The sequence below is a fragment of the Phaseolus vulgaris genome, chromosome 2 (genome assembly GCF_000499845.2).
Source record: "Phaseolus vulgaris cultivar G19833 chromosome 2, P. vulgaris v2.0, whole genome shotgun sequence".
NCBI classification, from domain to species: Eukaryota; Viridiplantae; Streptophyta; class Magnoliopsida; order Fabales; family Fabaceae; genus Phaseolus; species Phaseolus vulgaris.
In genome coordinates, this window is record NC_023758.2 from 41,340,435 (window position 1) to 41,352,807 (window position 12,373).

At 27.1% G+C, this 12,373-nt stretch overlaps 1 protein-coding gene and 1 non-coding gene across 2 annotated transcripts; both read left to right on the forward strand.

The window, feature by feature from the left end:
• The first annotated feature begins 4,454 nt into the window (after window positions 1-4,454).
• On the forward strand, window positions 4,455-4,745 carry LOC137809499 (precursor of CEP14). The gene has a single exon (XM_068610606.1). The coding sequence runs from the start codon at window positions 4,455-4,457 to the stop codon at window positions 4,743-4,745; it is 291 nt and encodes a 96-aa protein (XP_068466707.1).
• Window positions 4,746-9,505: 4,760 nt separating this feature from the next.
• TRNAI-AAU (transfer RNA isoleucine (anticodon AAU)) lies at window positions 9,506-9,579 on the forward strand. The gene has a single exon. It is a non-coding gene; the product is annotated as a tRNA-Ile (tRNA).
• The last annotated feature ends 2,794 nt before the right edge of the window (window positions 9,580-12,373 follow it).

The window sequence follows — 12,373 nt, forward strand, 5'->3', positions numbered from 1 at the left end:
AAGTAGTTATTTAAATAAATACATAATTAAATACATTTTTTCCAAATATAATTGAAGTGTTCTTTGAAATACCACAATGTCTTTGTTATCTATCTATCTATATGTTTCCTTTCAATATTGGGAAGACTATTTTTATTTTATTGGTGGGTAATATATGATTACTGTTGATTATATGAATTTTCATAATTTTAGTGGAAAAATATTAATATTTAAATTGACAAAAAAAATTTTGTTAAAACTTATTAAAGAGGAAAAAATTAAAATAATTCATTGAATCAAATGTAAACATAATAAAAAAAATAAAGAGAAAATTAAACAAAATAATTAATTATATATATGAAAAGATTATTTTCACACTAAATTATATCTGCTTGACAACATATTATAATAATATAATAATAATTTAAATTAAAAGAAAAAGTTAAATATAATTAAAATATTAAATTATTAGGTTGTTAAGTGAATGTTTTTAACGGGTGCTTGTCCTATGTGCTAGTCTTCTCAATCTATCTTTATCTTTATCTTTATATAATATTTATAATATCTGGAAACTTAAATTGAATATTGATGACTTTTTACGGCAAGTGCACTGCGTTTGTCAGAAGTAATAATTGTCCCTAAGGACGGATATCGATCCCACAAGGAACAGTGAATTATCAAGTACAATAATCGCTAAATATAGAACAAAACAATTAAAAGTGTATTGAGAGTGGTTGTGTTGGCGATGATCAATAAGAAAACAGACAAAGAATTAATTGTTTCAATTGGAAAAATAGGGATTAGGTTTCATCTCTCTCACTCTCATGTATTTTGATTAACATGTCAATATTAAGTTTTTCAATTGAAATTGATGCCCGTATAAAAATCATTTATATCGATTCCTCGCATATAAAATCCTTAAGAATGTTCCCTAACTATCGATCCCTCGCATAATTATAAGAACAACTTAAAACGAAGCTCGGACGTTTAATAGCAATTAACATTTCAAGTCTATTCCTAGCACTCAAATATGTTAAGTATTGTTGTTTAGGTCCGAACCCTAAAAATACCTCCCGGTCAGATTTAAGATTCTCAATTTGTCACGGAAAATTAAAAGTAAAACAACAATACCAATAATCAATCAAGAACTGAATATTAATATATAAATATCACCTCAATACATAAGAGTTTGAGCAGATTACTCCCAATCCCAAAGGGTAGAATTAGCCACGCATACTTCTATCACCTTCCATTCTCCCAATTGGGTTACAATTCACTCTATGGTGTTTTCCTCTCAATCTGCCACACTAAGGTTGAGCCTCTAGCCCTCTATTTATCCTAGTTTTCTAGGGTTAGGTTGTTTCCTATGTCGCGCTAATGGGCTAAATGATAAAACATAAAAAAGGCCCAATCTTTCTTTGCATCTTTTCCATTCTGGGACCTTTTATCTTTATCTTTTTAGCTCAAATCATTCATCTTTAATCCAAATCTCCAATCTTCCTTAGAAATCTGCAATTAACACCAAATTTGGGAATAAAATACTCTTATTCAAATAAAGATCATAAAAAATGTAAAAAGGTATAAATTCATAAATTAGGGATTATTTTATATGTAAATTAGCAATAAATCCTCATAAGTGCCTATATTTTAATATGAAATATTACTGAAATTAGACACTTATCAAATATGTATAGTATGTATAATATATAATTATATTTTATTTTAATATTTATCTTTAAATTTGAAAATAAATATCGATGATATTCACCTTATCAATGAAACAATGGAAGAAATTAGGAAGGATCTTTTTGACATGAATAGGAGTTAAAAGTTATTTTTAACAAATTCATGAATGAAGTGATTATATCTATATGTTTTGACCTCTAATGGTATAAGGGATTAGAAACAATGTGTATGACATATTTTTTTATAAAAAGAAATATAATTGTGTCTATTAAAACTTCAAAATGTTTGTTCAAAAGTTCATAAGATGAAGTGTATAAACAAATAACTGGATCTATACGATTAGAGAAAGTGCTTGCATATGTGTATTTAAGAAAAATACTTGTGTCTATTCGGTTAGATGTCGAGATTTGATGTTTATAAAATTATATTTTATATTTTATTAAGCATGTATAACAAAAATAAAGATATGGTGTGTTGAACTTTGCTCTAACATAAACATATTTATTTCTCTTAAAAAAATAACTTTCTTCTTATCAATCACATAAGAAGAGTTCATCTAATTTTCTTTGCAAACATCATTAAAATAATTTTATACATATAACTCATTATAGACATGAGCCTAAAAACCTCTTAAGCTCTAAGGATGATCCACCTTGAAAATCAATGAAATGAATAATGAATTACAACCACTTAAAGTATATCATTTACGTATAATAAATCACAATATGTTCTCCTTAAGAATATGTTAAAACTATTTAATGAATTTGAAGTTTAACTCATATCAACTCGAACTTTTTCTAACATTTTCAACAATTAAATCTTAATTTTCTTCTTTCAAAATCTTAGAATATTCAATCCCTTTTAACTAAGATTAATCTATTAAAAAATATATGATCTTATTGTTAAAAATAATTAGACTCTGCATATGTAAGCCTATTAAAGTAATTCTCCTCCTAGTAAAGTTCATCTTCAGTGAAAGTACATAGAATTATTATCACCTTCCCACTATTCATCTATCCCCTGTTTTTCACCTTATGCTTTCTAAGTTGTTCAATTCTCCTTCCACCTTCCTACATCGGAGCTATATATTTTCGAACATCTCTTTCTTCCAAAACTTAATATTTTTTTTCAAAGTTTACTTCTAACTTTGACCATTCTTATTTGACAAAAATTTCAAACCTTTTATCCTTTATCCAATAATTGATGAACTTTAATGGTTTAAGTCTCCAATCTCTTTGTGCTTCCCTCAAAAGCAATACCCACTGATCACTAATTTTTTCGTCAACTACTTATTATATACTTCCCTTCTGTATCTCTGTCCATTCTTCACAAACAATCATTTTTATCGATTTGACTTCTCACTTTCCCAACAGTGCAGGTTATTTCTAAGTACTATATTTTTAATTAAAAATATATATTTCAAGATTTTGTTACAAAGTAATTGAATTCAATATGTTTTCAAGCCAAACTATGAAGTAAGTTAAAAACACCAATGAGGTGCATTAAAAATATTTATATCCTTAGAAAAAATAACTTTTGCTTTCTTAGATAGTATTCTTCAAGTACTTGCAAAATAAAACAGGACTTAGATATTATAAATTTTTTTAGTGTATTTATATATATGTGTATATATATATATATTTATAATTTTTTAATTATATCAATCAAATTAGCTATAAAATTCTCAATTATTTTCTTTCACTTTTCTTTCTCAATATCTCACTTTCTACTCTATTATTTCACTCTCCCTTCAATCTAAAGAAATTATAAGTGTATTGCAGATATTTTGAAATTACGACTAATTAAAATATTTCTATTAAGAAATGAATATATTTTAGCAAATAACTTGAACTGGTTAGAGCTTTCACTAACTTTGTTTTTTAAGAAAACGGAGTTGAAGATACGTTTTGTAACTCTTTTTATTCTGACAAGTAAAAAATGGATAACCCAATCAAGTAGAGAATGTTATATTTGTATATTTCTTTTTTCAATTCCTTGAAATATTTATTTTCCAAAAAAATCATTAAATAAATAAAACACAGTTTTAGACATGTTTTTTTAACTTTTTTATTCTGACAAGTAACTGTCAACAAAAGAACAAAAGACAACCTGCCGGCTGGCCTCACCTAACTTAGGTCGTCCACACTTCGTACTACAAATCTTTTGCATTTAAAAAAAAAACTATAAATCATTAATTAAGAGACGAATTATACAAATTATAACTAGCTCTATGTAATAAATTTATTAACTTTTATAATAACTGCTACAAATCATACTAACAAAATGTTTACTATTAATTGATAATGTAAATTTTATTTTTATAAAGACAACACATTTGAGGTACTTACTGTAATATTCATCATCCATAGCGTGGAAATTTTGCAGGTACACTTCTACAAAAAAAGTGTAGAAGTATTGGGAAAATGTCTACACCTTTAACACCAAAGAATTGAATATTAATATTTTTAAATAATTAATATGTGACTTAAGAAAAGGTCTTAATACAAAGATGCTTTAATTTTTATGGCGCGTGTGGGTTTGTAACATTTAAATGTAACTTCAATTATAATATCCCAATTAATTAAATTCACACTTTGGATTTTCAAACCCCACCCCACTTTCTCTTGACTTTGCTCATCCCTTAAACCTACCTTCATCTCCAACTTCTCTCTCTCTCTCTCTCTCTCTCTCTCTCTCTCTCTCTCTCCACATTATATATTACAATAACCTTTCTGTCTCTCTCTCTCTCTCTCTCATTCCTTCTCAGTTGTTTTCTCCAATTGATTAACATGGCACGACCTACCACGGTGCTACTGCTCTTGATGCTTCTCTTGGCTTCACTCTGCTCATCTTTAGAGGCCAGAAAACTTGTTCTACAAAAGCAACACAACAAGGTGAATCCATCTCCAAGAAGGGACAGTTTGTTTCTGAGTGCACTTCCAAAGGGTACTGTGCCACCTTCTTCTCCAAGCAAGAAAGGACACGCCACGGAGGTTGATGAGAAGCTCATAGCACGACACCTCATAACCATCGACCGTGTTCTTCTAAGATCTGTCCCTAGTCCTGGTGTTGGCCACTAATAACTAACTAACTATTTATTTATTTGTATTTCTTTCTTCTTTCATCTCTATGTTGAGATGACACGACATTTTTTTTATTGCCTCAGTTTTGTTATAAGTCGGATTCTTTGCATGGTGGATTGTGATTTTCTCATATAAATAAATAAATATGTGCCGGCGATTTCCTCTGTTTTGGGACTACTTGCTTTCTCTTTACGATTACACTTAATGAGAAACATAAATCAATCAATTTTCAACTCTACGTCAATCAATAGCCTTGCATCAACTTTTTCTCAACTGGAACTGGGAATTGTTGATTTGGGACTTGGAATCCAGAGATAACGTAACTCCATTTGTTGTCTCATACTATGAAATTATAGAAAATGAAAAAAAAAAGAAAAAAAAACTCCACTCCAGACAATTGTTCGTAAGCTTCCACTTACTTTTTTTGCACGAAGAGTTGGTGTGCAAAGATTCGATGGTGTTTGAAAATCGATGTTTAATTATTAGTATTATTAAGGCATAGCTTTTCTTAAAATGTGATTTGTCTTTTTGTAATAAAGTTTTTCATACGCACAAGTAAAAGTTAAATCTTAGTCAATGTGTTTTAAGGAATTTAACTGTATGTGTGTGTTTTAGTACGTACTCATCATGTCTTGGTGATGATATGGTTCGATAGTTAGAGATCCAAATTACTTATATATACTTTTCACCTTCCTTTTCAGTCTCTTTAATTAAGAAGTGACACGTGATTATAAAGAAAATATTTCTCCTGACTAATGTGTTATTTTTGTTGATATGTCCCTTTCCACCAACATTTTTTCAAATCAAATATGTTTAGTATAAAAATAAATTATGAAATTTTTTAAAATAGATTTGAATTACCAACAAAAAAAATTAAATTATATTGATAGTGAAAATTTTAATTTATACATAATCATCTAAAAAAGCTGCACAATGTTTTAAATAACTAATATAGTTTTTATATCATTTTTACTTACTTAGTATTAGAAATACTAATTAACTTCACTTCTCTCCCACATTTAAAAAAAAAAGTCTTTCTCTGATTGAAATGTCTAAAAATCCCGATTTATTACACCTGGACATTATTATAAACTTCAGTTTTGTTCGTAAAGGTAGGATAGTACTCATAATGCAATGTTAACTTTTTACTGTTCTTTACAATAAACTTTTGAAAATATAGAACCAACACTCCATAACAGTACTAGTACAATTTAATTAATCAACACCATGAAAGATTCCGAAACTTTTCATTTAATTAATCTTACTATGCAATAGTACAATTTTAAGAACTTCAATATTTTTGTTCAGCTATAGCACTTTTTAAGAATTTAAAATGGATTTCCTAAGTTATCTCACATGTTTATATATAATTTCTTTAAAATGGGTATTACAACTTATTTCTCAATTATTTTTTAATGATTAGAAACTAATTCTTATATAAAAATGGTGTTTATATGTAATATTCACATCATCCAATGATACTCATTGGGGAGAAGCATTATGTAAATTCCTAATTATTATTAGATGATATTAATCATACTTATTCACTGCACTAGGTGTGCTATTGAAGATTTTTAATCTCAATTCCACCTAAGCCAAAGTTTCCTAATTTCCATGCGTGTAATTAATTACTTATTTCGGCTAAGTAATAGCTTATTAATTAGATTATAATTTATTTGATTAAGTAAAAGTGTGTCGGTATATGATTTTTTCATTAATTAAATATTATTTATTTTAATATTCCATGATTTAATTTAATAAAAATTAACAGTAAACATTTATTTTAATTATTATTCTATTAATGAAATAGTGTATTTAAAGAAAAAATATTACAGCTTAAAAGCCAAAGCTAACTTAAAATCAAAATATTCATAAAAGTATATTTTTTATGAAAAAAATTGAATGTAGACATATTTTAATGTAATTTTATATTTATCAATTATTCAAAAAGTTAATTTATAAAACACTTGTAACTAATATTTATAGCTTTCAATTAAGTTGTTGATTTTCTTAGCCATGTGATTAAAACATAATAGACATATTATGTTTATTGTTGATTTAATAAGAAGAGTATAACATAAGGAACTTTAATGAGGATGGTAAGGTACAATAATTTTGTGGGAGAAAATCTGGAATGATCTCATATATGTTAACGAATTGAATGACATAAAAATATGGTTTGAAAAAAAATGTTATAGCAGGTGTAACAGTTTGAAATAATTTGGAGGATAGAAGTGTTTTGAGAGAATGTGATACTGAAAATGAGAAAGCATGGTAGGTGAGATCTTCAATTTGAAAGTACAAAGTAGGAAGAAAAACATGGTGTTGCATATGGTCCATGTATACAACTACTGGTCTGCCATTAGGGTTGCATATATTTTGGGCAAAAAATTAGCATCACAAAACACTAAAAACGCGTCCAACCAACACCTCTTTTTCTTACCAGGGGATCACCGTCACTGCCCTCTGTTTTGCCATCTGCACACCTCTCACACACCACTTTTTTCTTCTTCTACTCATTAATTTAGCATTTTTTTTTATATTCCAAAAATTATTAAGTAATATCATAATTTGTGTAATACACAGTTCACGTATGAATAAGTAGTTTAAATATCGGTGTTTGGTGTGACGATATTAATGCAGACATAGCTATACTTCTGCTCATTCACTTATTCAGTTTTCCGTCTTTATTTCTTCCTTTAATTTCAGGGGAAACAGAAGCGTAGGAAAAGTTTAATTCTGCTTATCAACTTTCCAACTCATTAAATAGGAGTTAAGTGTTGTTATGTGTCTCATTTTCTGTCAATAATTCAATAATGAAATTACGTGTTTGTTGAAAAAAAGTATTCTTTCTCTTGCCAAATTTTTTCAAGAATTATTATTCCTCGATTACAAAAGCAAAAAAGTAGATACATAATTTCATTCCGCCACTAAATTCCTATACTCAGTGATGTTCATAATTTGTTGTAGTTAATGGAAGAAGTGATTTGTTTTTTAATTGGAAAATTTTGATTGACGTAAGTATTTGAGGTACCATTAATAATAGTGAAAAGAAAATTAAAAATATTTTGACAATCTTTATTTATTTTTATATGACTACTTGACAATTATTTATAATAATATAAAAATGTGAAGAAAATAGCATGACTTAAATATTGTTTATAAGACATGGAGAAGTTGTGAAGGCCCACTTAGAGTTGGGTCTTTAGAATGGCCTCTTGAGGATAATGAGAAGGCCATTGTATTTGGTATCCCATATATGACAATTACTTCTAAAAATGTTCTTAAATAAAAAGGATACAGGTAAAAATACATTTTGGACCTTTTTTTCAAAATATATTTGCTATTTTTTTTTCTGAAACGTATATTTTATACTTTGGAATTACTTTTTTCATAATTAAATTTTGATTTTTAATTCCATTCCGGATTTTAATTTCCTAAAGAAAATAATCTATTCCAAATTTGTTTTTTCAAAAAAGTACTTTTTCCAATTCCAAATTTTCATTTTTGGGATGGAAGAAATTTTTGGAAATTAAAAAATGTTTAGGGTGCAAGTTAAAAAGGTTGAGTGTAGAAAAAATTTGCCCCATATATTGATGTTGTATCTCAATAAAAAATAAAATTTTAATTTTATTGTTTGAAATATGTATTTTGGAGGGTATATTTCAAAATATATTTTTAGATTTAGAAATATATTTCAAAATATATATTTTTAATTTAGAAATATATTTCAAAATACATATTTTGAAATTAATTTATAAATCTATAAACGTATTTCAAAAATAAAATAAAATATATATATATATAATTTTAAAATAGATTATAATATACAATTAAAAAAATTCGAAATTATCATCCAATTTTGAATAAGTGGAGGTATTTTTCATAATTCGGTACCCATAGGGTTGTAGATGCAACTTAGTGAAGAATGTAATGACCCAATGAGAATGTACAAATGCAACGGATGCATGATGTATTCTAGTACGCAAGTTAAAGTGTGTAAACTAAAAGAGTAATGATATATGAATAATATTGTACATTTTGATCTTAATATTTTGTTTAGTTAAATATTTTTTAAATTAATTTAGTATTTTTCTTAAAATTGGATATTTATTTGACTTAGGCTTTTGTTGACTAAATTATTTAAATTTATTTTATTTTATCTCTTCATTTCACTTTGCCTCGTGTATTTCTAAAAGCATTTTATTATTACAGATATTTGAACAAGGAATAAGCGTCTTACTAAGAACTCTCCTTCATATCCCTATAAATTATTACCAGAGAGAGTTTGTTATATCCTATGATATTATTTAAATGTCTAAGGGTTATTTATTTTAATAGGTTTATAGTAATCCTAAAATTAGTAAGTTTTAATTTTAGTTTCTATAATTTTTTTATAAAATTTAAAATAATTACTTTTAGCACCTATAAAATGCATTGTGTGATATTTTTTAGAGTTTTATATCCTAAACAATTTGAAATTATTATTTTTAGTTTCTAATATTTATTTTAAGATAGATAAATATATAAATCTCAAGAATTCTTGTGAAATGTATCACAACATTATTATGTGATATTTGAAATAATCACTTCACGTTTTGTTCGACAGAATTAACTAATATTATTCAATATACATGATTGAAAGTAGTGATTTTTAATTGTTAATTACTATAAAAAAAAGGAAAATATAAGGGAGAAAACACCATATAATTATAGATAATTGTACAAATCATTTACACTCCAAATCATTGACATGTGGCCCATTAGCTCAGTTGGTTAGAGCGTGGTGCTAATAACGCCAAGGTCGCAGGTTCGAGACCTGCATGGGCCAAAATGTTTTTTTGCCTTTTTGGCCTTTTGATTTTTCTGCCAAAATAAAAAACTATTTTACTAATTTAACTACTTCCAACTCTATAATGTTTCACTCACTTATTTTACTTTGAAATTATTATTTATTTTATAAATTAGATATTGTGATGAAATCTCAATTTTTAATTCAAACATTACTAATGGTTTTAAGCTCACACATGTAACATTTTTTTTCCCCTTACATATCATTTATAGGAATCAATGCTCAAAACCTTAAAATATCAGAAGCTCCTTTCAAATGTTCTCCAATAAATGCTATCGTAGTGTTACATAAATAAATTTCACCATATAAAGAATCTCATGCTACAAATGAATTATCATGTTTTCATAATTAACTCTTATAACTCCGTATCTACACTCTCCTAGCCAAATTAAAACGTGTCACGCATTTATACATATGTTTTTTACCCTCAATTACATGCCAACTTTTAAATTTCCCTGTGCAACTAATTAATAATAATGAAACCTCAAACACAAACAATTCATTTAATATATATATATATATATATATATATAAATTATTAAATAAAGATCAATTTAAAAAAATAATAATTAATTGTTATATTAATTAAATTAGATATTATTTTTAAAATTAAAAAAAAATAATATATAAATTAGTTTCTGTTATTGATAAATGTTTTAGTTATCAACTTTAGAATTTGAATAATTGATAATTGAATAATAAATTAAAAATTATTTATCAATGATAAATGGTAGAAACTAATTTAGATACCAATAATTTTTGTAATCTCTAAATTAATATATAATTTAATTAATATAATAATTAATTATTTTTTATTTTTAAAATTAGTTTGAATCTAATAATTTTTTAGTATATATATATATATGGAAACATTTAACAGGTAACAGTTAAATACTTAAAAAAAAATTATATTCACTGAATCTGAATTTGACACTTAATTGTCTTTGTTGAAGGGATGAGATAGTGTCTTATAAATCAACCAGCCAAAAAAAGTCATACTAAGAAAACCTCTCTGTAAGTTTGACCAAAATGCTCAAGGCTTATATCTTCATATCATATGCAATAGATGTGAGTGACCAAATGAGATAAGATACAATCATGATGGCTCCTTTCCAAGTTGGATATACATTGGTGTGAGTAGGAGCTACAATGATTCCATAAATGAATCCAAGTTTGTCCTTGGAAACAAGACTAATAAAAAATAATGTGACAACCGATGATAATTTGGTCAATTAAGAAAAAAAAAAAACAAGAATTGATGAAGGATTTTCTTAAGGTTGTACCATGAGCTGGGATCTTGAGAATAGTCAATATTACTTGATAAATGTAGCATTTAGAGTCTACCATAGAAGTAAAGAACGGAAGGTACAAGAAGATACGAAAATGTTTGCTTTATATTTTTCTTACAAAAGAATATTGAGAGGGGACAACATATCTATTTGAATTTGTTACAGAATATTACCGTTGTGTAATAGAATGAAGAAAAGAAAGATATAAAAAAAATTCACGATCTACAAATGATTACCAGCTACCTCAAAGTGACGAGTGTCCTTTTCCATTAATACACGAGGAAAATGGAAATAAATTATTATAAAAAGATTAAAAGAAACAAAAACACGTTCCTAATTTATTTTTCAGATGAAATCCAAAAAAAAAAAACTTCCTGTATTAAGAAAATAAGTTCACGTGTGTTGATAACCGGCAGATGTTTTGGTGAAGTGAAATTGGAAAAGCATAGCAAAATGGCGAAGCTCTTATGTCTTCCCATTTTTGTGTGTATTCATGGCATTAAGAAACTGAAGAAACAGGGATTGTGTGTTACTGATGAAATATGTTGTGAGAGAGGTTTCTTTTGATGATGATGGTCTCAAACATTTGAACTTTTGTTAAAAGGGATTTGATTGATGAGGTCTTTAGTATTTATTAGCTGGAGTTTGGTATTTGGAGTGCACATCAAGCTACGAATAAACTCAAATATCCAAATCGGGGAAACATTTTTTCCTAATTGCATCACAATTCTCCCTTACTCTATCTTTATGCTTCCTCATGCTCTACTTTTACTTCAAAATTAATTTCAAGCTACGTACGTATCATTATTTTCTCCCATCATATATCATACCAAGAAAAAAATAAGCTTTTTCTCTGTTGCCCTCTCTGATCAATGATGCAATCACAGAATTTGGTTGCTGGCTGCATATATCTACTCCTCATCACATGTTTGCCTACTTATCTCCTGAACTCTAGTGTAAAAGTTTCCCCAAACAAATAACAAATTTCCAACGTACACTTCTAAATGCTACATGTGTTTACCGTATATATCTGTCAGACATTGCATGAACAGCTTCAATACTTCTTTATATTCATGTTACGCATTATTTTTGTACCCTTGTCGTGTCTTGTAATTTTTACAACTTATCATATGCCCAAGTCTCTATCTTTTCTTATTTCTGTCTCCTATCAAATCCATATTTTCTTCAACTGTTCTTTCTCTACAATATACTCTACATGGATAATCAAAGTTTATAATTTTTTGATACTGTAGGCTAATTTGGCTTTATTTAAGGTTAACCACATAGATTAACGGGTTAGGTTAGCGAGCAAATTAAGCAGCATATTCCCTTCTTTTCTGCTATCAAATTCAAATTTCAAGAAGTTTGAAGCATTACTATTCCAACCGCCAGAGAGTTTATTTTTGACAAAAATGAAAGTATTTGCAAGAAGAAACAAATCTGACACTCAAAGTTTGTCTTTTGTGGGCCATAATATCTGAGAA

Bases quoted from the DNA above. Each gene is read 5' to 3' on its own strand.
- LOC137809499 (XM_068610606.1), top strand. From the start codon at position 4,455: ATGGCACGACCTACCACGGTGCTACTGCTCTTGATGCTTCTCTTGGCT.